This window comes from Caretta caretta, chromosome 6 (genome assembly GCF_965140235.1).
Source record: "Caretta caretta isolate rCarCar2 chromosome 6, rCarCar1.hap1, whole genome shotgun sequence".
Lineage (NCBI taxonomy): Eukaryota > Metazoa > Chordata > Testudines > Cheloniidae > Caretta > Caretta caretta.
This window is the reverse complement of record NC_134211.1, coordinates 105,267,175-105,293,505: the sequence shown is the minus strand read 5'-3', so window position 1 is coordinate 105,293,505 and position 26,331 is coordinate 105,267,175. Positions and strand designations below refer to the sequence as shown.

Genomic DNA, 26,331 nt, shown 5'->3' with positions numbered 1-26,331 from the left:
CCAGGCAGCCACGTGGCCTAGCAACCTCAGGCAAGTGCAGGCGGTGGTGAGCGAGTCGCCCCTTACATGGGAAGTTATGTCTGACATGGCTCGGAAATGGGCCTCCAGAAGGAATGCCCCGGCCTACGTGGAATCGAGGACTGCTCCGATGAACTCTATCCGTTTCACTGGTACAAGGGTTGATTTCTTTTTGTTCACTAACAGGCCTAGGTCACAGCAGGTAGAATGCACCAAATGGAGGCTGCTCTGCACTTGATCCCGCGATCTCCCCTTGATAAGCCAATCATCGATATAAGGATAGACCTGGAACCTCCCCGATGCCTCAGATAAGTAGTTATTAGGGCCATAATTTTTGTAAATACCTGCGGGTCAGAGGAGAGGCCAAAGGGAAGTGCCGTGAACTGGAAGTGGTGCTGGACACCATAAAACAGAGGAACTGTCTGTGTCCTTGGAAAACAGAGATATGGAAATAAGTCGAGAGTGGCATACCAGCATCCCGGATCCAAGGAGGGGATGACAGAGGCCAGCGAAACCATGCAAAATTTCTACTTCTTGAGTCGTCGCAGATCCAGAATAGGTCTTAGACCCCCTTTTGCTTTTGGGATCAGGGAACAGCAGGAGTAGAAATCTTTCCCCCACATTTCCTGAAGGGCCTCCTCTACTGCCCCCAGTTGTAGGAGACTGTCTACCTCCTGAACCAGGAGTTGCTCATGAGAAGGGTCCCTGAAGAGGGACTGGGAAGAGGGGGGATGGGAAGGAGGGTGGCCGAAAACTGGAGGGAGTAGCCCACTGACAATCTCTAGCACCCAGTGGTCCGAGGTGACCCTTGACGAGGCCGAATGGTAGGGACGGAGATGGCTGAGGAAAAGATGTGGACGATCCGGGGAGGTGACCGGGGTGTCGCTCTCAAGTGCGGCCTCAAAACACCTGCTTCTGGTCCCTGTGACGTTTCGCTGGGCCAGGCTGCGCAGATGAATGGGAGGAGGAAGAGCAGAGGCGATTAAAACTAGTGTCCCTTCTCCTTGTAGATACCTGCCGAGGCTGCCAAGACCTTGGTGGCAAGGGCAGCCGGAATTGCTTCCTCGCCAACTGAGACGTATGCAACCCCAGAAAGTGAAGGGTGGCCCAAATGTCCTTCAGACTGTGCAGCCTCATATCCCTTTGTTCTGCAAACAGCCCAATTTCATCAAATGGGAGATCTTGTATCGAGGACTAACATCTCCTGGGATAGGCCCGCGATCTGAAGCCAGGAACTGTGCCTCATGACCACTGCTGAGGCAATCACCCTGGCCACTGAATTGGCTGCATCCCAGGCCATCTGGAGGGAGCACCAAGTCACTGCGGTACCCTCCTCAACCAGGGCCTCAAACTCCTGGGTCACTTCCTAGGACATGAAGTCCTTAAACTTGTGGAGGGAGTCCCACAGGTTAAAATTATATCACCTCAAAAGAGCCTGGTGGTTCGTGACTCGGAACTGGAGACTGGCTGTGGAACAAAATTTCCTCACGAAAAGGTCCAGTCTCTTGGCCTCCTTATTTTTGGGACCGGAATTAGAATGCCCTTGCTTGTCCTTTCTGTTGGCCACCGACAAAACCAATGACTCTGGGGTGGGTGGGTGTATAAGTAGGGCCCTACCAAATTCATGGTCCATTTTGGTCCATTTCACACTCATAGGATTTTAAACATCGTAAATTTCATGATTTCAGCTATTTTAAATCTGAAATTTCAGGGTGTTTTAATTGTAGGGGTCCTGACCCAAAAGGGAGTTGTGGGTGGTTGCAAGGTTATTGTAGTCGGGGTTGCGGTACTGCTACCCTTACTTCTATGCTCCTGCCTTCAAAGTTGGGCCCTCAGTCAGCAGCCACCATCTCCGGCTGCCCAACAAGGAAGGCAGCAGTGCAGAAGAAAGGAAGGGTGTCATGGTATGGTATTGCCACCCTTACATCTGTGCTGCTGCTGGTAGGGTGCTGCCTTCAGAGCTGGGAACCTAGAATCATAGACTTTAAGGTCAGAAGGAACCATTATGATAGTCTAGTCTGCACAACGCAGGCCACAGAATCTCACCCACCCACCCCTGTAACAAACCTCGGACCTATGTCTGAGCTATTTAAGTCCTCACCTCGTGGTTTAAAGACTTCAAGGTGCAGAGAATCCTCCAGCCAGTGACCCATGCCCCATGCTGCAGAGGAAGGCAAAAAACCCCCCAGGGCCTCTGCCAATCTGCCCTGGAGGAAAATTCCTTCCTGACCCCAAATATGGCAATCTGCAGAACCCTGAGCATGTGGGCAAGACTCAACAGCCAGACACCCAGGAAAGAATTCTCTGTAGTAACTCAGATCCCACCCCGTCTAACATCCCATCACAGGCCATTGGGCATATTTACCGCTAAGTCAAAGATCAATTGCCAAAATTAGGCTATCCCATCATACCATCCCCTCCATAAACTTATCAAGCTTAGTCTTGAAGCCAGATATGGCTTTTGCGCCTACTGCTCCCCTTGGAAGGCTGTTCCAGAACTTCACTCCTCTAATGGTTAGGAATCTTGGTCTAATTTCAAGTCTAAACTTCCCGATGGCCAGTTTATATCCATTTGTTCTTGTGTCCACATTGGTACTGAGCTTAAATAATTCCTCTCCCTCCCTGGTATTTATCCCTCTGATATATTTATAGAGACCAATCATATCTCCCCTCAACGTTCTTTTGGTTAGGCTAAACAGGCCAAGCTCTTTGAGTCTCCTTTCATAAGAAAGGTCTTCCTTTCCTCGGATCATCCTAGTAGCCATTCTCTGCATCTGTTCCACTTTGAATTCATCCTTCTTAAACATGGGAGACCAGAACTGCATACAGTATTCCAGATGAGGTCTCACCAGTACCTTGTATAACTGTACTAACACCTCCTTATCTCTCCTGGAAATACCTCGCCTGATGCATCCCAAGACCGCATTAGCTTTTCTCACGGCCATATCACATTAGGGGCTCATAGTCATCCTGTGATCAACCAATAGTCAGAGATCCTCCTCCTCCGTTACTTCTAACTGATGTGTCTCCAGCTTACAACAAAATTTTCTGTTATTAATCCCTAAATGCATGACCTTGCACTTTTCACTATTAAATTTCATCCTATTACTATTACTCCAGTTTACAATGTCATCCAGATCTTCCTGTATGATATCCCGGTCTCTCTCTAAATTAGCAATACCTCCCAGCTTTGTGTCATCCGCAAACTTTATTAGCACATTCCCACTTTTTGTGTGAAGGTCAGTAATAAAAAGATTAAATAAGAGTGGTTCCAAAACTAATCCTTGAAGAACTCCACTAGTAACCTCCCTCCAGCCTGACAGTTCACCTTTCAGCATGACCCGTTGTAGTCTCCCCTTTAACCAGTTCCTTATCCACCGTTCAATTTTTATATTGATCCCCATCTTCTCCAATTTAGCTAATAATTCCCCATGTGGAACCATGTCAAATGCCTTACTGAAATCGAGGTAAATTAGATCCACTTTGTCTAAAAAATCTGTTACCTTCTCAATAAAGGAGATCAGGTTGGTTTGGCATGATCTACCTTTTGTAAAGCCATGTTGTATTACCAATTACCCAATTACCATTGACCTCAATGTCCTTAACTACTTTCTCCTTCAAAATTTTTTCCAAGACCTTGCATACTACAGATGTCAAACTAACAGGCCCGAAGTTCCCCGGATCACTTCCCTCCCCTACCTCTTCTTAAAAATAGGAACTATGTTAGCAATTCTCCAGTTGTACGGTACAATCCTTAAGTTTACAGATTCATTAAAAACACTTGCTAATGGGCTTGCAATTTCATATGCCAATTCCTTTAATATTCTTGGATGAAGATTATCTGGGCCCCCCGATTTAGTCCCATTAAGCTGTTAGAGTTTGGCTTCTACCTCGGATGTGGTCATATCTTCCTCCATATCCTCATTCCCATTTGTCATCCTACCATTATCCCTAAGCTCCTCATTAAAGACTGAGGGAAAGTATTTGTTTAGATATTGGGCCAGGCCTAGATTATCCTTAACCTCTACTCCATCCTCAGTGTTTAGTGGTCCCACTTCTTCTTTCTTTGTTTTCTTATTTATATGGCTATAGAACCTTTTACTATTGATTTTAATTCCCTTTGCAAGGTCCAACTCTACATGGCTTTTGACCTTTCTCACTTTATCCCTACATATTCTGACATCAATAAGGTATTGCTGATCCCTCCCATCTTCCACTCCTTGCAAGCTTTCTGCTTTTTCTTAATCACCTCTCTGAGATGCTTGCTCATCCAGGTTGGTCTACAACTCCTGCCTATGAATTTTTCCCCCTTTCTTGGGATGCAGGCTTCTGATAGTTTCTGCAACTTTGACCAAGTAATTCCAGGCCTCCTCCGCCTTTAGATCCACAAGTTCTTCAGTCCAATCCACTTCCCTAACTAATTTCCTTAATTTTTTTAAAGTTAGCCATTTTCAAATCAAAAACCCTAGTCAAAGATCTCTTTTTGTTTATCCTTCCATTTAGTATGAACTGAATTAGCTCATGATAGCTCGAACCAAGGTTGTCCCCTACAACCATTTCTTCTATGAGGACCTCACTACTCACCAAAACCAAATCTAAAATGGCATCCCCTCTTGTTGGTTCAGCAACTACTTGGTGAAGGAACCCATCTGCTATCGCATCCAGGAAAATCTGAGCCCTATTATTATTACTAGCACTTGTCCTCCAGTCTATATCTGGGAAGTTAAAGTCTCCCATGATCACACAATTCCCATTACTATTTACTTCATTAAAAGCATTAAAGAGGTCTCTATCAATATCCAAATCAGATGCCAGTGGTCTACAGCACACCCCAAGCACTATTCCAGGGGAGGCTCTAGTCGCTCTCTTTCCCAATGTGATTTTGCCCAGACACTGTCTTATTCATTCCATCAGTTCTTATTTCTTCACAGTCTACCTCATCATTGATATACAATGCTACTCTACCACCTTTGCCTTTATTTCTGTCTTTCCTAAACAGCACATACCCCTCAATACCTGTACTCCAGTCATGACTACTATTCCACCATGTTTCTGTTATCCCTACAATATCTGGTTTCACTTCCTGCACCAGTAGCTCTAGTTCCTCCATTTTGTTACTTAGGCTCCTCGCGTTAGTGTACAAACATCTTAATTTTTGCTGTTTGGCTTTGCTCACGTTCTTTACCTGATTAGGCACAGACATTCTACTGCCAGTATCACCTATTAGACTGGTATCTATACTACCCTTCCTCCTTACGTCCATTCTCCTACCCACGGCTGTATCCTTTCTTACTTCGTTTTCTTCCCTCTCAATGTTAAAATCCGGCGTGGAGATTACCTGGACATCTCCCAACCATTTCCCCCAAATTCCTAGTTTAAAGCTCTCTTAATCAGTTGTGCCAGTCTCCATTCCAGAAGTCTATTTCCCTCCTTACTCGGGTGCAGTCCATCCCGAGGGAACAGTGCTCTGTCCACCAATGCTTCCCAATGGCCATACATCCCAAAGCCCTCCTTATAGCACCACTACCTGAGCCATCTGTTGGTCATCAAAAATCTTGTCACACCTTTGTTGACCTTCTCTAGGAACAGGCAGAATTCCACTGAAGATCACCTAAGCCTCAATTTCCTTAAGCTTCTTCCCCAGCCAGGCATAGTCTCCTTTGATACGTTCCAGGGAGAATCTACCCGTATCATTTGTTCCCACATGAAGGACAATCAGTGGATTCTTTCCCACTCTCATTAGGATCCTTTTCAGCCTCAGGTCCACATCCCGTATCTTAGCACCCGACAGACAACACATCTTTCTGTTGTCTGGATCAGCTCTGGTTACTCTCCTGTCTAGTCTTCTCAGTAAGGAGTCCCCAATCATGTAGAGCTGCCTTTTTCTGGTGATGGTGCGATTTTCCAGTCTATCCCCTGTTCCGTCTGGCTGCAAGTCCTCTCGATTCCTATTCTCTCTTGCAATCCTCTGCAACCCATCCCGTATCCTCCTGGGGCTCATATTTGGTGTTGTCTCCATTGCCTCTTCCCCTCTTCCTATAGGACAAGCTACTCTTCTCTTCTTCCTTGCCCTTTCACCTTCAGTGACCACCTGCTATGCCCCTTCTTAATTTCCCAACTCTACAAACCTGTTCCTGAGCTCTATTTCTCCTTCACTAGCCTGTCTGTTCTTCTGCCTGCCTCTCTTAGTCTTCCTCCGAAACTCCCCTTGCAAACACCTGGCCAACATCCGCCACTTTCCAGCTACCTAGCTCTGAAGGCAGCATAGAAGTAAGGGTGGCAATACTGCAACTCCTCCTAAAATAACCTTGCAATTCCCCTGCAACTACCTTTTGAGTCAGGACCCTCAATTTGAGAATGAAATCTGTATAGTATAGGGTAAAAGCACACAAAGACCAGATTTCACAGTCCATGACGCATTTTTCATGGCCATGAATTTGGTAGGACCTTAAGTATTCAAACCCCTTGGCAGAGACAAAATACTTTTTCTCAGCCCTCTTGGAAGTGGAAGGGATGGAGGACAGGGTTTGCCAGAAGACTTTGGCAATGTTTAGGACCCTTTCATGCACCAGCAGCGTGACATGGGTGGGGGTGGATGCAGAAAGCACACTGAACGAAGTGTCTGATTGCTCCACCATCTCTTCTGCCTCTAGGCCAAAGTTAGTGGCTACCCTTCGGAGCAGAGCTTGGTGCTCCTTAATGTCATCTGATGGGCTAGCAGGGGAGGGCCCCACCACCACTTTGTCTGGAGAGGGGGACGATGACTAACCACTGGGGGAGGACCTCGGGCATCATCCTCTGCAGGGGAAGGGGGTCTCAGGGTGGGCACCTGTCCCTCCACCTCAGCGTCTGCTAGTGCTTCACGCACCGAATCCGTTGCTATTGGTGCCGATTAGAGCTTGTCTGATGTGGCGACCAACAATTGGCGAGATGGGGGCATCGGCATAACCGGCATGCCCCAGGCATTCCAGTAAGACCATTGCGCTGGACACTAGCCCTGTTGCCAGGACGGCATCACTGAGGTGGATGCAACCTCAGGATCCCAGTTGCGACAGTGCTGTTTCTGTGAGGGGCTAGACTCCCTCTCCATGCCGGAGGAATCCTCCTCTGGTGACCAGGACAGGGCCATTGATGCCTGCGTCTGGAGGCTAACCGGCACCATGAGTGACTGGTGCCTCAAATAGTCAGACCGGTGCTGGGAGTAGGGGGAGCGGCGCCATGTTGAGGAGCACCCCGAAGGTCTCTGTGACAGTGAGTCAGCATGGGGAGGGTTGTCACAAAGATGACTGGTGCCGACTACCTGGCGACTGGCGCTTCCCTCTGGGTGAGACTCGATGCGAGGGCAGAAACCAGGAGTGCAGTGCTGGCCATCTGTAGCAGTGAACTGGTTGGGCTGATGCGGAGACCAGGGATGAGGCCACAAAGGGCTCTGCCTCGGCTCCGGAGACCAGCAGCGCTCACTCGCTTTCTAGGAGGCTTTCACAGCTGGCTTCCCCTCATAGGGAACCTTTTCTGGGTCCATCGCTGCACATGGTGCCGGCTGTGGTGGGAGAGTCCTTTGCTCTCTGGGTGCCGGGAAGGCATTGACTCCACCATCATTCTGGATCACCTACCGCTCCCCGGAGTCTGTTGTGGATCCCTTATGGGGGTAGGTGGACGTGCCCCCTCACAGCTCCGGCGTGCACAGGTGACCCTGGCAGGGTCCTCTGCACAATGCCCCTTGGTCTATCTTTCTCGGTACCAGGTCCCACTTCTTGGTCTTCTTGGGCACCAGCAAAGGGGATCGGTGCTGGGTAGAGCCTAGTGCTGGGGGTGCACTACACACTAAAGCCAAAGTGCTGGGCATTGCATCCAGCTGGGCTGGCTCCGAGGCTGGCTGAAGAACTTCCTCCATGAGGTGGGCCCTCAAGTGAATGTCGCGTTCTTTCTGTGTCCTGGGACAAAAGTTCTTACCGATGCGACGTTTTTAATGTGGGATTCCCCCCAGGCAATTCAGACAGCTACCATGTGGGTCGCTAACAGGTATAGGCCTATTACAGCACATGGCTTAAAACCCGGTGACCGGGGCTTGTCCTGCCTAAGGCAAAGTCCCTGCCAGGACCCTAACTGACTACGCTACAGTTCTTAAGAGCTACTTACTAACTAATCTACAATAAAACAAACTATTTACAGATGGAACACAAAGTTCAAAAGGGAAAGAAACCACTAACCACCTGCGATGCAAGGGAGAGAGGCACGCCGACCAACCACCATGGGCAATAAGAAGGAACTGAGAGGGCATAGGGCTGGTGGTGCCTGATATATCGATGCATGAGCGAGGCACTCAAGGGGGCGCCACAGCCAACCCTAGGGATACTGCAAAAGCAAGTCTCTGACAACTGTGCATGGGGGTGCGCACACACCGAGAATGGAATCGACATGGACAAACACTCAAAGAAAAATGTATCTTTAGTCTATATTCCTGTCAAAAATAATTTAAAAGTTACATAAAATCAATATGTACCCAATAGCATATTACCATCAGATAATAAGAAAGGAGTAAATTCATAGATGAAATTGATAGTCTATGTCAGGTGGGATGAGTACTGAAAGATTATATAGCAATGGGAGCTGGATTAATCCCTTTGCTGTTCATTTCCAGATTAAGGTCTAGTTAAGATTCCCCATACCTCAGAAAGAAACGTTTCTGGAGGTATTTGTTAAAACTCTAACTAAAAGTTTTGGTTTGGATATAGTCTATAAATTCTACTTATAGACCTCCGTGTTTGACAACTGAGATATTCAGAGACCATTCAGAAACGTAAGTCTTGAATGTTGTTTTCAAGCGATAAGAATTTAGGATCTATTTGCAAAGAGTATATTTGCCATTCCAGTTGAGGGAAGAGCTTCTAGATTAGATTTTAGATTGTAAAGCAAGATAATTAAAAACACTAAGTAGGAAGAGTGCTAATCAGCCTGTCTACATTCTCTAGTCAAATCAAAGGAGTGTAGCACTCGCTATCTTTGATCAAGTAGCTTATATTCACTGTTTTGGGAGAGGGAAAGAAATTTCCTTTTGATTGAGAACAGATGTTAACTGCACATAGAAGCACCAAGATTTTCAAACACCCTTCAAAAAAATGTATGAAATCTTAATAAAATTGCCTTTTTTTTTTTTTAAAGGGGGGGAAGGTCAGGGAAACAAAGGGAAGAGTAATGAAAGGATGACAGAATGCAAGTCATTACACAAATATCTCAAATCAAACCAGTTTAATGTTTAAACTAGAGATTTTAAACATTTTTATGTTGGAAATCCAGAGGTCCATTTACAAATGGCTGAATCTTGCATTTCATGTTGGGAGGTGGGCTTGTGTGGTTTCTCTCCCTCCTCTATTTAAGGCAACTTCATTACATTACAACATTATTTTAGTCCAGTTTAAGATACTTTTCCACATTTTACATTTACCACTTATTGCGACTATATTACTGTATGCCAAATTCATAGTATTCACTAAATAAGCCTCAACTTGGGAATCCATAGACAGAGGTTTGTTAAGAAATGCTTTATTGCACATAGTACGGAAGTTATGAAACTATACTTAAACTTTTGTCAAAACAACACTGTCAATACATCTAATCAATCTTCCACAGAACACTGCCATATTCTTAATTTTGCTCTCCAGATGTTATGTTGCAAATTTCCACCAATGTTGTCCTTTTTGGTTTGTCAAAAGCATTTTAAACAGATTGTGAAGTTAGCATGACTTGTTTATTTTTGTGTTGTGTATCATCTCTGAATATAGGTTTCAGAATAGCAGCCGTGTTAGTCTGTATCCGCAAAAGGAGTACTTGTGGCACCTTAGAGACTAACCAATTTATTTGAGCATAAACTTTCGTGAGCTACAGCTCAAAGCTTATGTTCAAATAAATTGGTTAGTCTCTAAGGTGCCACAAGTATTCCTTATCTCTGAATATAGTCAGTACAACACTAGGAATGAATTACACTTTACTAGTTAGGATGAGCTCCAACATATTGGATTAACTGCAGCAATGCACAAGGTATGTTGCCTAGGTTCTGCTATTAATCTGTTTTCAGTAACAAATACAAACATGGAAAAAGATTTACACTGAAGCATAGATTTTCCATTAACATACGTAGGTCACATTTGTTGATTAAGTATAAATGTTTATACTATCACTTAAAGCCATGTAATTTACTATATTGAATAAGAAACATTTTAAAAGTTTTACCTTTTTCAGTGAGAAGTATGTTGCAAATTATGCCTTAAATAAGGTACAGTTTATGAAAAAATTAAATTCTTATGACCAAATTAGTCAGTTATGTCCCAAATATAAAGTTGCCGAGTTGACTGTCCTGCAAATGTCTCCAGAATCAACATACTGAAGCCATCCAAACAAAAGTTTTGCTACTAATTTTCTATACATCCAATAAGCAATAAAACAACCATTATATCATATCCTTCCATCTAGACCCATGGTAGAATATTTTGAAACGAAGGCCACATAATTACACATTCAGCACAAATGAATTAATTTCAAGCTTTTAGAGAAACCAAGCTTACCTGTGTCAGTGAAAGACTGGATGTCATATGTAAGATCAACACTCAGATTTTCAGAATTTTCTGTCTTCTTAAACACTAAACCAATCACCCACATTGTACGAAATTCTTCCCTGAAAAGTTTTATAAAAAGAATCATGTAATATTGGAAGAAAGCATTTAAATTACTTAATCTAAAACTCAGATGACGTGGTTTGTAACACTGGTGCAAAATTTGATAATGTGGTTGGTTACATCTTAGCTCAACTGGCATGAAACAAGATTAAAGTACCCAGAAATCCAACTGTTAAGAATTCCTACTGAACCATAATAGTAAAACAAAAAGTCAATTTCATATTACCTACTAATCAGTGTTATTAGCCATATTTTAAAAGGTATAAGGCAAATATAAAACACTTCTTTAAGTTTTGCTTTTTCAGTTTCAAGTGTAGTCTGTTTACACAAAAATCTGCAGATGTTAACAAGAAAAGTTACTTGCCTTTTAGTTTGCCTACACAGATTTTCACTTAAGATTTTCAAGACATCTGAGGTGGGCAAACTACAGCCCGCAGGCCACATCCGGCCCTCGGGACCGTCCTGCCCGGCCCCTGAGCCCCCGGCCCCTCCCCCATTGTTCCCCCTCCGCTGCGTGCTCATGCAGGGCAGCGCAGCAGTGTGACTGGCTCTGGCCAGGCAGTGCAGGTGTCAGACATGCTGCTCTGAGTGGTATGGTAAGAGGGTTGGATATGGGGCAGGGGGTCCCAGGGGGCGGACAGGGAGCAGTTGGATGGGGCCGAGGTTTGGGGGTGGGGAGGCAGTCAGAGGACGGGGAACAGGGGGAGGTTGGATAGGGCAGAGGTTCGGGGGAGGGGGGTGGGTGGGGTTCGGGGCAGGGGTCCCGAGAGGGGGCAGTCAGGATGGGTGGAGGGTTCTGAGGGGGGCAGCCAGAGAGCAGGAAGTGGGAGGGGTCGGATAGGGGGTGGGGGCCAGGCTGTTTGTGGAAGCACAGCCTTCCCTAGCCAGCCCTCCATTCAGTTTCACACCCCGATGTGGCCCTCGGGCCAAAATGTTTGTCCACCCCTGCACTACATGCTTTGGTATGTAAACTCAGAATCCTCTAGCAAAGGTCAACTGTTAGGAGCAATGCATGCACTTGTGTGGATCTACACATATCAAAGCAAAGGTCGATAAAGGATCTTGGGTCCAACTGTCCTCATTTCCCCCCCCACCCCTTACTGTTTAAAGAGCCTAAATTGCAGAGAAGGAAGATGCTGGCATGGGTCTATCTGCAATCTATTCAAAGAACTACAGTTACAAATAAGGCTACATCTATACACTACCACTTATGTCACTCAGGTGCATGAATATTCCACCCCCCCACCCCTTCCAGAGCGACATAAGTCACGCAGGCATAAGCGCACATCTTCTGCCACTCACCGGGGTGGTTTAAGGCTTACAAGAGAGCTTTCTCGTTGGCATAGAACGTCTTCACTACTCACGCTGCAGTGACACGGCTACACAGGTACAGCCATGCCGCTGCAGACCTGTAAGTGCAGACATGCCCTAAGTAACCTCTTTTCAAGCACTGCTTATATATATATATCCTCCCACTCTTGGTAGAGTCATTAGTCATTACAATCCTCAAAGAATATGGGTCTGAGAACTATTTAACAAAAGAACGCAGGGACTGGTCTTCCAAAGCTGACATAAAACCTAAATGACAAATTAAGAGAGCCATACAGATACTAATTGAGCAATGCACGAGATAAATCACATTTTCAATGATGTTTCCATATCTAAATTTGATAGAAATTTGTTAAATATGCTGTACAGAATTCTTTGAATACGGTATAATGCTTTGATCTTTAAGGTACTGAAATATCGTGATCGTTCCCCTCTATTCGACATTGGTGAGGCCTCATCTGGAGTACTGTGTCCAGTTTTGGGCCCCACACTACAAGAAGGATGTGGATAAATTGGAGAGAGTCCAGCGAAGGGCAACAAAAATGATTAGGGGTCTAGAACACATGACTTATGAGGAGAGGCTGAGGGAGCTGGGATTGTTTAGTCTGCAGAAGAGAAGAATGAGGGGGGATTTGATAGCTGCTTTCAACTACCTGAAAGGGGGTTCCAAAGAGGATGGCTCTAGACTGTTCTCAATGGTAGCAGATGACAGAACGAGGAGTAATGGTCTCAAGTTGCAGGGGGGGAGGTTTAGATTGGATATTAGGAAAAACTATATCACTAGGAGGGTGGTGAAACACTGGAATGCGTTACACCTAGGGAGGTGGTAGAATCTCCTTCCTTAGAGGTTTTTAAGGTCAGGCTTGACAAAGCCCTGGCTGGGATGATTTAACTGGGAATTGGTCCTGCTTCGAGCAGGGGGTTGGACTAGATGACCTTCTGGGGTCCCTTCCAACCCTGATATTCTATGATTCTATGATCCCTGAGGGTTGACTATAAAGTGTAATCCATGTGGATAGCCTGAAAATTTGTAAACTGAACTAGTCCTAGAAGACTCCCCACCACTTCAAGAAGCATCTTTACTTTGTCAAGTATGAAATCTAGGAAGAGACACTGGCAGACTGATAAAGACTGGTTCAGACCAAGCCCAGATGCAACTGATTTCAAAGGAATTTAAGGAATCCAGGTTTGAAAGTTGTGGCTCATATTTAGGGCCCTACCAAATTCACAGTCATGAAAAATGCATCACGGACCGTGAAATCTGGTCTCCCACTGCGAAATCAGGTCTTTTGTGTGCTTTTAACCTATACTATGCAGATTTCACAGGGGAGACTAGTGTTTCTCAAATTGTGGGTCCTGACCCAAAAAGGAGTTGCGGGGTGGGGGTGTCATAAGTTTATTGGGGGGGAAGAGGAGAGGAGTTACAGTATCGTCACTCTTACTTCTGCGCTGCCTTTAAAGCTATGTGGCCAGAGAGCAGCAGCTGTTCGCCAGGAACCCAGCTCTGAAGGCAGTGCCCTGCCAGCAGCACAAAAGTAAGGGTGGCAATACCATACCATGCCACCCTTACTTCTGCACTGCTGCCTTCAGAGCTGGGCAGCTAGAGCAGAGGCTGTTGACTGAAGTTCCAGCTCTGCAGGTAGCAACGCAAAGGTAAGGGTGGCAATACCATATCATCCCATCCTTCTGCACGGCTGTTGGTGGTGGCTCTGCTGGTGGTGGTTCCCGGCCAGCAGATGCCACTCTCCAGCTGCACAGCTCTGAAGCCAGAGCCGCCACCAGCAGCGCAGACAGAAGGAAGGGTAGCAGTACCACAACCTCTCCTCCAATATCCTTGCAACCCTCCCAAAACTCCTTTTTTGGGGTCAGGACCCCTACAGTTACACCATAAAATTTCAGATTTAAGTGACTGAAATCATGAAATCTGCAATTTTTAAAATCTTATGATGATGAAATTGACGAAAATGGACGCTGAATTTGGTAGGGCCATGCTCCTATGTACAAACTTTGTTTACACTTGGAAATTAACCCATTGGTAGAGAAGTTTGTCAGCAGTAACTCCCCTAAAACCAGCAACAAACACGGTTTAACTATTAGGCCTGGTTTACACAACACAGTTAGGTTGATGCAAGGTAGCTTACATCAACCTAGTTGTGCATGCGTCTGCATTCTAATTAGTCTCCCACCACTGTACACACCATTACACCAACACAGTATCACCACCTCTCCGAGTGGCATACAGTCAATGTATTTAAGTCAACACAGCGAGTGTAGACACAGCATTCGTTATGTCGACCCAAACTGCCCCACAATGACCCACACTAACTGCTCTGGTCACCATTGTGAAATTCACTGCTCAGGGAATCATGGAGACCAGAACCACCCTCCCCTTTAAATCCCTACAAATTTTTGGAATTCCTTTTCCTACTTGCACACCTAGCAGCTCTCCACTGTTTGTGCAACTGCCTAGCTGACCATGCTGGCTAAATGCTTCTGACATGGCCCTGCCTCGAGTAGACAGGAGATATTGAATCTCCTGGGCCTGTGGGGAGAAGAGGCTGTGCAGGCACAGCTCTGTAACAGCCATAGAAACGTTGACATCTACGAGCAGATTGCTCAGGGGATGCAGGAGAAGGAGTACGACCGTGATCAGCAGCAGTGCTGCATAAAAGAAGTTGCGGCTGGCATAACAGGTGGCGAGGGAGAACAACAATCCAGCTGGTGCAAAGCTGCAGACCTGCTGCCTTTACAAAGAGCTACATGCCATACTCCGCAGAGACTCCCCCCACCCACCCACAGCACCATGAATACCTCCAAGAAGCCCGAGGCACAAGCCCCTGCCATGAATAGCGAGGAAGATATGATGGTGGACAAGGAAGAGGTTTATGGGGAACAGGTGACTGGGGGCTCCAGCAGTGCAGTGAGCCAGAACCTGGTTTTGATTTCATCACAGACCAGCCAATCAAGCACAGGTGAGCCCAATTCAGGGGAAGGAATCTTAGGTAAAAGTATGTAGATAAGTTTTCAATTACATGGATGGCACTCCCAAAGTAGCAGAGCACAGTATTTTAACTATTCATTCATTTCCTTATGCTAGAAGAGGTAGTAGTTCAACCAAGAGGGGTAGAGTTGCTATCAGCTTTTTGTTTCCCCTGTAGAGTCGGTGGAGGGGCATGCCATGCAGGGCAGTTTGTTTATATACACAGGGATGTCTTCTGAATCCTCCTGAGAGATCTCGATGAAACTTCGAAGGAGGTATTCTGTAATCCTCTGCCAAAGGTTTAGAGGGAGGGCTGCCTTATTTCTTGCTCCATGGTAGAACACTTTCATATGCCACTCAGTTATAACTTCAGCAGGCACCACTGTAGTACACAGTTACCAGCATATAGGCCAAGGCAGCTTCGGGACACCAGCAGCAGCAGCTGTGCTCTCTCTGCCTTTGTTACCCTCAGGAGTTAGATATCAGCTAAAATCACCACCACCTGTGGAAAATGGTGCCAGTATTCAGTGCCATTGCCTTCTGCTACTAGAATCATGCAACCAAGCAATTCCCTCCTCATTTCCCCAACCTCTGGAAGCCATACTCACCATGGCTAGTGCCGTCCACACGCAGTCCCAAACAGAAGTGAAAATGTAGTGCTCATAACTTTAGGGAAGCAAGAGGAGTGAGTTCAGCATCCTAAGTTCTGCAGTGAATACACTGACAGTGGTACCTCTTTGTTTTATCTTCTGCTGCCTTTGTGGCCTTCAGTGACTCCCCCTCCACACCTGTGTAACACCTGAGCCAGAGAAGGAGGAGAAGGAGAAAGAAGAGGACTCAGGATGACATGTTCAATGAGATCCTGCAAGCCAGTACTGCAAGGGACAATGAACACAGGACCTGGAGAATGAACACTGTAGATAGCCTGGAAAAGAAACAAGTGAAGAGGAGAAAGGTCTAGGAGTCCCAGCAGGAAAAGGAGGAGATGCACCAGGACATAATGGGGTTTCTCAGGCAGCAAAGAGATGCTATAGACACTGGTGAACCTGCATGTTCAACAGTCCTGGGCTTGCCTCCTCCTGCAACCCATTGAGAACTCAATGCCAGGAAATCCCAATAACCCCTCCCCCCCAACATTCCATGAAGCATCATGGTTTGCAGCACTATTCTTACCACTCCACCCCGCGGGCCATTAAAGACAATCACAAGCTTCATCTACACAGACACGTGAAAGCTATGGTTGGTGTATATATATCTGTAGTGGACATGAATTCTTTCCCCTTCATAAGTTCAATGGAGATCTTGAGTGTCTCAGGTCCGAAGCAGAAACAACTTGCAGATCCAATACTGTGCCATGATATGAGCCTCGCTGAAGCAACAGACACCCCTCCAATGCTTGTTGCTCAGAGAAGGAGCGCAGGCAGGATACAGAGCTCTTGAACCCTGGGACACGGGCATAGTCCCCAGAGGGAGGGGCTGTCTCCGAACAGGGATGACCAGCTAACTTAACATTAACTACTACTAACGCAACAACTACTAACTATGAGAAGAACTGCAAAGAACTATGAATAATTATATACAATGGAAGAAGTCACTCTCTTAGTAAAAACTAAGCACACAAAGGAACAGGGCTTGCGGCAGTGAGAGAGAACTGGAGAGGTGTCGACTTTCACGGCCTATTATGCCCTCAACTGTGAACATGAGGAGATGCACGGTATATCAATGGACACTGGTAGGGAAAACCTTCTGGTTCTGGTGCATATGCAGCCACGTTTGGAATATATATAGGGACTATCACCTGAAGAAATCTGATTGTTCTCTTAATTCGTTGGGCCTTAACTTTTTAATGTATTTGTTTTAAAAATGCATGTTTTTTTTGGCACCGATTTTGTTACAGAATAAAATTCTGTTAATAATCTTTATTAGTTCACAGCATATGCTACTGAAGCTCAGCAGTTCTGAAAGAAATCAATTATCTGCACAGTGTCATACAACTCAGAGGATCATTCACAAACAAAATAAATAGGTGCACTGATAATGTTACATTCCTACAAATACAGCAATCACCACATAATTCCTACCAGGCCACAAAAGGGCAGTGGCCAGGTAGAACATACCAAACACTACTCTCTCACTGTGAAAATGGTCTTTCAAAGCCTCCATGAGTTGTATAGTGCTGCACTGAGCTCTTATAATAGTCCTTGTATCTGGCTGTTCAAATTCAGCAGGCAGCCTCTCCACTCTGCCCTCCATTTGGATGGCAACTTCTCCCCCTTTGCTTCACATATATTATGAAGGACATAGCACGCAGCTATAATCATTGGGGTATTTTTCTCACTGAGATCCAATCTTGTGAGTAAACAACACCAGCGACCCTTCAAATGACCAAAAGCACATTCAACTGTCATTCTCCATCTGCTGAGCCAGTAGTTGAATTGTTCCTTGGTGCTGTCGAGGTGGCCAACGTATGGCTTCATGAGCCAGGGGTAGGCTGGGTCCCTCAGGATCACTACTGGCATTTCAATATTCCCAATGGTAATCCGCCAGATGGGAAAGGAAGTCTTCGCTTGTAGCTTTCTGAACAGTCCCATATTCTTGAGGATGAGAGCATGCCATGGACCTTCCCTGACCAGTCCACACTGATGTCAGTGAGGCATCCCCAGTGATCAACCAACGCTTGCACAACCATAGAAGAGTAGCCCTTTCTCTTGATGTACTCAGCGGCAAGGAGGTCTGGTGCCAAAATAGGGGTATGTGCTGTCTATTACTCCACTGCAGTTTAGGAACCCCACAGCTGCAAATCCTCCTACTATGTCCTGCACATTACTTAGAGCCACAGTCCTGCGCAGTAGGAAGTGATTAATGCCTCTTCACATTTGCATCAGTGGCCTCTGCAGTGGATTTCCCGACTCCAAATTGATTCTTGACTGACCATTAGCAAACTGACTTTGCACATTTCCACAGTGTGATTGCCACTCCCATCTCCACTGTCAGTACAACTCTAATTTTTGTGTCTCTGTGCTGAGAGGCCGGGGCAAGCTTAGCACACAGATTTAGGAATGTAGCCTTGTGCATCCAAAAGTTTTGCAGCCACTGGTTTTCATCCCAATTCTGCATTATGATACCATCCTACAAACCAGTGCTTGTTTCTCCACCAATTACAGCTGCTCCATGAACTCCACCAACAATCTTGAATTGATTATCACTATGTCCCATAGCAATCGGTCCCCGAAAGAAATGCCATGATCCCTGCCAATTCAGTTCTTCTTGAAGCTCTGCAAATACTTCAGGATCGTACGCCCTGTGCTTGCAACACTAATGATGATAATGCAGAGTTGTGCAGGCTCTATGCTTCTGTCAGAGATAGTGGACAATGAGGAGGGCCTTGCAGGTTTGCGAGATTTTGAAAAAAAGGTACAAAAACTATGGGATACAGGTAACATTATGGGATGGACACAGCTGCGGACTGAGAAGTTGACCCCTTGCTCCCAGTCACCCCTTGGGCGATTTGTTTTGGCCTTACATGTGTCATGGTTCCTTCCCCACTCTGAACTCTAGGGTACAGATGTGGGGACCTGCATGAAAGACCCCCTAAGCTTATTCTTACCAGCTTAGGTTAAACGCCGCCGCCACCAAAGTGTTACACAAAGAACAGAGGAAGTGCCCACTTGGAAACGTCTCCCCCCCAAAATATCTCCCCAAGCACTACACCCCCTTTCCTGGGGGAGGCTTGATAAAAATCCTCACCAATTTGCATAAGAGTTGCATAGAACACAGACCCAACCCCTTGGATTTTAAGAACAATGAAAAGCAATCAGGTTCTTAAAAGAAGAATTTTAATTAAAGAAAAAGTAAAAGAATCACCTCTGTAAAACCAGGATGGTAAATATCTTACAGGGTAATCAGATTAAAAACATAGAGAATCCCTCTAGGCAAAACCTTAAGTTACAAAAAGACACAAAAACCGGAATATACATTCCATTCATCACAACTTATTTTATCAGCCATTTAAACAAAACAGAATCTAATGCATATCTAACTAGATTGCTTACTAACTCTTTACAGGAGTTCTGACCTTCATTCCTGCTCTGGTCCCGGCAAAAGCATCACACAGACAGAGAGAACCTTTGTTTCTGCCTCCACCCAGACAAGTATCTTGTCTCCACATTGGTCATTTTGGTGAGGTGCCAGTGCGGTTATCTTAGCTCCTTAACCCTTTACAGGTGAAAGGGTTTTTCCTCTGGCCAGGAGGGATTTAAAGGTGTTTACCCTTCCCTTTATATTTATGACACCATGCATTGCCAAATCTCCCCAAAGGACTGTGCACTGGATGATGGCGGGTTGCACAAAGGGATACCTACCCATGATGCACTACACTTTGCATCAAAAACAAACATGAATTGGTGAGTACATGCACTGCCAACACAAGGAGCCAAGCACGCATGTGCACAAGTGACATACTGACTGGGCGGCTGTATGCAGACATAACTTGAGTTGACGTAAGTTTGTAGTGTGGACATGGACTTAGTATAGGCAGAGCAAAACTAATTTCAAATATGCTTTCTGTAAATGAAAATAATTTTGACACGTTTACACCATTAGTCAGACCATTTTCAGCACCGTTTCAAGAAGATCTGTTAGCAACTACTTTGAACAGGTAATTTCTAGGGCTGCCAGTTAACTGCCATTAACGCACAGCATAAATAATACGTTAATTTTTTAAAAGCACGTTAATCTCAGACAATTGGAGGGGGGGGTGCAGCATCAGCTGCTCCAAAGAACCTACCTCGGGTCAGGTGCAGTAACGCAAGAAGCCACCAGAGGGCGGGTGGAAAGAGAAGAGGCTACAGAAAGACATGGTTCTCATGCCAGCTCCAGCAGAGAAGTATTTTTTAAAAGTAAAAACAGGATGGCCAGAGGCTCACCCGAGCCACCCCCGCACTTGCAGGGCTTGCACCAGCCACCTGCCCCATGCCTTCACCAACCCCCTGCATCCGGGCCTAAGCCCCACAGAAGCTCTGCACTGCCCACAGCAGGGTCTCTCCCCCCCAGCCCCGTGCCGCCCAGGGCTGGGGTTGAGCCTGAGCCTCCCTGCCCCCAAGCTTCGCACTGCCCATAGTGGGGTCTTCCCCCAAGCCAGCCCTGTGCTGCCCATGGCTGGGGCTGACCCCCACTCCTGAGCCCCATGCCCCCCAAACTCGGGAGCTGACCCTCCGCCCACCAGCCCCGTGCCACCTGCAGCTGCGGATGACCTTGTCTCTCCAAGTTGGGGAGCTCACCCCCCTCCTGAGTCCCATGCCACCTGCAGCTGGGGGCTGACCCTCCCCCACCCTCCGAGCCCTGGGCCACCTGGGGCTGACCCCCACACCCCCATGCCTGCTGAGCTCTGTGCCGACTGCACTTGGGGCTGAATTCCCAGCCTCCCCAGTTCCCTCCCCTGCTCCTGGCCAGCTTTGCGCCACGCAGGGGTCAGCTCTGAAGCCAGCACTGCCCGCCAGCAGCATATTTCTCTGCTTTCCTGCTGGCAGTCAGTGCTGTCTTCAGCTGGCCCCTGTGCAGAAGCTGCCACTCTCTGCTCTGCCTTGCAGCCAAGACAAATGCTCAGTTTTGGTGAAAAAGTAGGGATGGCTGTGACAGAGCTGAGAAAGGGAACTGTCCTGGCCAAAATGGGACATACTGTCACCCTAGCTGGCCCATGCACTATTGTGCCCGGCCCGCTCCTCAGTTGCGGGACCAAGCCCCCTGCGTCGTGCCCCATTGCCCCAAGCCAGCCACTCGTTCCAGGGGTACCCCATGGAGAACATGGGCCTGGTGAGCTCAGCATCCCTGCACCAGCCTCTCTTCCCCTGTAGTATGAGTCCCTGAGGTAAAATCCACCCTCCCTTGCAAACGAAGGCTCACTCAGCTGAAGGGAGCCCACCAAGCTCAGTAAAAGGAGGCGAGCCCAGTACCAGAAGCCACCTTTCCAGAAGCAGCAGCAAGACACCTCCCTCACGCTCCTCCTGCACAAGTTATTGCATGCTACTCCGTGTTGTCACCCCCTGCCCTCCCAGACTCTCCTCCTGTACAAGTCTTTGCTTACTTCCCCCCTCCCCTATTCTCCCCCAATACCAAATGCAGATTTCTAAAATGAAACTCTTCGGACAGGAGGTGTACCTGGTGACCTCAGAAACCCACCTCCACTGGGGCAGCATCAAGAATTCACCTTTCTCGTGCATAACTCACACACCTCTCATCTCCAGAGTACTGACTTTCTGGGATAAAAAATTTTTACCCCTTTCAAAAAGCCAAGACTCCTCTGAAGGACACATACAAAATAGTATACAAAAGGCTAACCCAGGAGCAGCAGAATTAAAAAAAGCCTCCTGCACAATTCAGTCCCCTACTGAATGTTAATCCTGAGGTAAAATCTTTCCATATCCATGGCAAAGACTCTTTTGAAAAGGACACTAATATATTGATTATATAGAAGAATTTATTGAATTATTCTAGATATTGACATTTCTACTGTGTTTTCATGATCTGGACTGATTAAATATCAGAAAAAGTTAATGGAGCAAAGCAGCAACAGTTCAGGTCTTTCGAATGGCAAGTTTATGTTTAAAATACTTCCAAATGGTTTTTTGTCTATAAAGACTTATCTGTAGCTATTGCATGGCTGAGTCCCAATACCACAGAAGCACTTCAAGTCTGCACTTCCACCTATGTTCTAAGCATGCTTTTGCTTATGGCTCTTGTGCTACAGGTAACCCACCGCCAGCAAATTAATCCAGCCAGCCACGACAGAGTACAGTTATAGAGTTTCAGGATTGCTACAAGCCCATGAATCAAACAAAGTACAACACCTTAACCAATACTACTGCAAAGTGGATAGCTATGGACTGCAGACCACCCAACATTGTAAATGGTCAGAGGGCTAAGATATTATTCAAATTGCATCTTCCAATCAGTCATACACCTTGCCCTCCCAAGGAACCATTGCATCTCAAATAAGTGATCTCTATGACAACAGGAAGACTACAAAGTTGGAGCTTCTGAAAAATGCACTGGCTGTTGCTTTTACTGGTGATTACTGGACATCCTTGAGCAATCACAGCTATCTTGATGTCACGGCACACCTTACTGATGCTGCCTGGACACTGCAGTTGTTTGCTGTAACAGTAACTCATACCGAAGAGAGATTATGCTGAAGCATGTGCAGAGCATTTCATTTATGTTGCGAAAGAATGGAATATTCAAGAAAAGGTAACAATTAGTACTGACTGCACATAAAATGGTAGCAGCAGCCAGTCACTTGCCTATTGAACACATGATATGTATTGATCACAGACTGCAGTGATCCATTACAGTGGCGCTCAGTGATGGTGGTTTTGAAAACGTGCTGGCAAAATGTAGAAAACTTGTGGGCCATTTCAAACACAGCCCAGATAACAGTACAGAGCTAGGAATACAACAAGCTGCAAATGGACAGAAAGAAAAAAGACTCTTGTACAAGATATTTCAACCAGATGGAACTCCACATTGGCTATGATTCAGAGCCTACTTTGCAATAAAGCCACAATCACATGCACATTAGCTTTTCAAAAGCACAATCTATCAGTGCCAACAGGTAAGGATTTTGAAAAACTGCAAAAACTAGAAACATTAGTTGAGCCCTGCAGGTTTGTGACTGAACTCCTTGTGGGAGAGGGGAGAAAGAAGAGAATTGTATGTCTCCTGCTCCGTGGTTTTACCTGTATTCCACCTTATGACAGTCTCTGATGATGACCCAGCATATGTTGTTTGATTTAAGAACACTTTCACAACAGATTTTACAAAATGCAAAGATACCAATCTGAGATTTCTAAAAATAGTTACAGCACTAGACACAAGATTTACGACTGAAGTGCCTTCCAAAATCTGAGAGGAATGAAGTGTGGAGCATGCTGTCAGAAGTCTTAAGAGCAACACTTTGATGCAGAAACTACAGAACCCGAACCACCAAAAGAGAAAAATCAACTTTCTGCTTCTGAATCATATGATAAAAATGAACATGGGTCAGTCCCCACTGCTTTGGATCCTTATCAAGCAAAACCCGTCATCAGCATGGATGTATGTCCTCTGGAATGGCGGTTGAAGCATGAAGGGGCATATGAATCTTTAGTGCATCTGGCACGTAAATATCTTGCTATGCTGGCTACAACAATGCCATGCCAATGACTGTTTTCACTTTCAGGTGACATTGTAAACAAGAAGTGGGCAACATTATCTCCTACCAATGTAAACAAGCTTGTTTGTCTGAGTGATTGAGTGGACTTGTAAGCTCTAAAGTTTTACACTGTTTTATTGTTAAGTGCAGTTATTCTTTTTTTACATAATTCTACATTTGTAAGTTCAACTTTCATAATAAAGAGATTGCACTACAGTACTTCAATGAGGTGAACTGAAGATTTTTATAGTACAAATGTTTGTAATAAAAAATAAAGTGAGCACTGTATACTTTGAATTGTGTTGTAATTGAAATCAAAATATTTGAAAATGTAGAAAACATCCAAAATATTTAAAGAAATGGTATTCTATTATTGCTTAATTGCAATTCATTTTTATCTAGTAATTTCTTAATTTTAAACAGTTCTATAAATACTCTTGCCCAAATTCACTTTTTGGGTGTGCAACTAAATTATGCTTACAGCAGCCACCAATGGGCCCAATCCAAGAAGCCACTGCCTTGTTGAAGAGCCTGTGTAAAAGGTCACGTGGACTTTCTGTAGATATTTCATAATGAAATGAGCACTAATTTTAAAGCTAAATTCAATATGAAAATGCTTTACACGCTACAGACAACACAAAGTCAAAATGTTACACCTGCAAAAATACATGTTAGAACTGTTCACAAAAATTTATTTCCCAACCTCAGACTTGACATAAATAACCTCTCACTAATCTGGCTATGGCAATTGATACATAGAAAACACCAAGTCAAGTGCAGTTTTCTGGCCAAAAACCAACCAACCAAGCCCAAAACACAGTCCTAACAGTCTGGAAAGCAAAACAACAGAATCAGAACTTGCCAAACATCCTAATGTCAGTTTTGAAACATGTACTTGCTTTCTTCCTACAGGTACCAGACATTAGTGTTTCCTAAAACATTAATCATTGGCAAGTTAAAAAACAAAAGCTATTAGCTATAGATGTATTTCAAAACTCCAAATCTAACTAAGCTGTCATTTAGGCTGATAATGAAATCAATAAGAGACTGAGTCTGTGACTCTTGCTTGATTCTCAGTGCTACTAATAAAAGCATAACAACAGACTTTGATAATAGTCACTCAGACAATTGAAGCACAAGAGGGGAATACCAAGGTTAGTATTATAGCAACTTTGCACAGTATATATTGTGCTAATTAGTGAAGTTGTATCTCTCCATTAAGGTATTACTACTGCTACAAAAGTATCTGTGCGCTAGCCAAGTGATTTTTATGTAAGTGGATGCCAGACTTTACCAATAATTGCTGACAACTTAAGTCATTAGTCAAGTTTACTTTTAATTAAATGTTCATCCATTTCAGTAATGGATTTGAATAATGTAAATTGTAAATTTTCAGTTATCTGCATAGAATGTCCTTCAATTATTGCATTAAAGAGTGAGGATTTGGCTTACTTGTCAGGATTTTCCTTGGGTGCTGGGAATGACTGAGGATTCACGTGAGCCAGTGTAATGAACTCATTCTTTTCCAAGCTTCCAACTAGAATTCGGATTTTTGACTCCACCAAGCCCACCCTAAATGAATAAAAAAACAAAAAAAACACTTACTAATAAGTGGCAGTTTAAAAATACCTGAAATACAACTACACACTTCTGGGAGGAAAAAGCCAAAATGTTCTGGTTAAACCAATATCTGGAAATACCAAGAAACTAATATTAGGATATTTGTCTGGAGTGAGCTTGTCTGGCCGAGTATTTACTTTCCAACAAAGCCATGTAGCTTTGTTCAGTGGAATTCCACATCATCTTGTCTTGAAGTCATGACGACCTTGTCCAAATTGCCTGTGCCCAAAATGACATCAACAATGAAAGATTTTCCTGGGTGTAGTAATTAAGTTACTATGCATTGGTAAGTCTTCAGAAATCAAATAATACCCTAGCCAGGAAAGGCTGAAGGCAGAAAATTGAGAGAGGAATGAATTTGTATTCAGATTAAGGTTTTTTGGATTTTTTAAAAGCTATTTTACTCTAATGCTTAAACGTGAAAAAAAAAAAAAGATGTATCTTTTGAAGATTCAACACCTCTGCTGCTTCAACTAAGGTGAGAGAACTCAAATATCGGAGAACCCCGAATAAAAACCAGAGGAGAGGGAATGAGATCTAGCTATTCAGGCCTTCTCCATACATCATAAAACTCAAGGTAATATCTTTTTAAACCTTTGCAGGTCCTTTTAAATAGAGTACTGCAGCCAATAATATCCTCCTTCATTCTGTTTCCTTAATGAATTTCTGGATTAATGAAAGAGAGCAACATTATTAATTGTCTTCATCTATTTAATTCCAGAGCACAGAATCTTCACCCACGACAATGTTTTAGCCCCATCAGGCACTGGGATTTCTACCCAGAATTTTTTCCGTAATATATGTATTACTTGTTCATTTACATCTCAGGTTGGTTGGATAAAATTATTTTGTAATTTGAGGAATTAAAAACCCCCAGCATGCATGATACTCACCATTCTAGTCGCTGTTTTTCTGTTGGTGCACTTGCTAGAAGTACAATGTAATGCCTTTGAAGATAAAGACAACAGGCTATTCTATTTATGTCTGACACTGGACATTCACAGTTATTAACATCCTTATTAGTTTAAGCTACAAATGCAGACAGAAGAATAAAATAAAGAGCTTAAACAATCTACAAGAGGCTGCAGAGGAGTCTGGTATTAACAGATATTTTTTCAAAAAAAAAATTCAACTCACATTGACGTCCACAGCTGCATTAATATCAACAAAAGGGTAATAAATGCATGGCAATGCAGTAGCTCTTAAGCCAGAATCTCAACTAAGTGCGACTATGACTTAAATCGCCAATTGCAGAATGCTACTCACTTTGTGGAAGCAAAAGAAATAAAAATAAAAAACAAATATTCAGAGTGCAGCCATCTGGTGTTTTCGTCACAATTATCTTTTTCTCAAGACATAGCTAGATGACTGGTTTGACACACTGGTTTGAGTATTTTATCAAAAAGGTAAATATAGCGATGAAAGGTAATACAAGTATTGCCAACTTTAAGAGGTTTTCCAAACAATTTTTCCTGAAGCCTCCTAAAGTGTCTTTCCTCTCCCCATTAATCAGAGACTTCAGG

The 26,331-nt window shown here is 44.7% G+C and overlaps 1 protein-coding gene across 2 annotated transcripts in view; it reads right to left on the bottom strand.

Annotated features, from left to right (window-relative positions):
- The window catches only part of PAPOLA (poly(A) polymerase alpha), a 96,581-nt gene that overhangs the window by 23,509 nt on the left and 46,741 nt on the right, over nt 1-26,331 (bottom strand). For both annotated transcript variants that reach the window (XM_048855195.2, XM_048855194.2), the window contains exons 13-15: nt 25,702-25,755; nt 24,641-24,760; nt 10,581-10,690 (exon numbers count right to left, since the gene is read on the bottom strand). In XM_048855195.2, the coding sequence (XP_048711152.1) occupies nt 10,581-10,690; nt 24,641-24,760; nt 25,702-25,755 (284 nt within the window). The remainder of the gene's footprint in view (nt 1-10,580; nt 10,691-24,640; nt 24,761-25,701; nt 25,756-26,331) is intronic.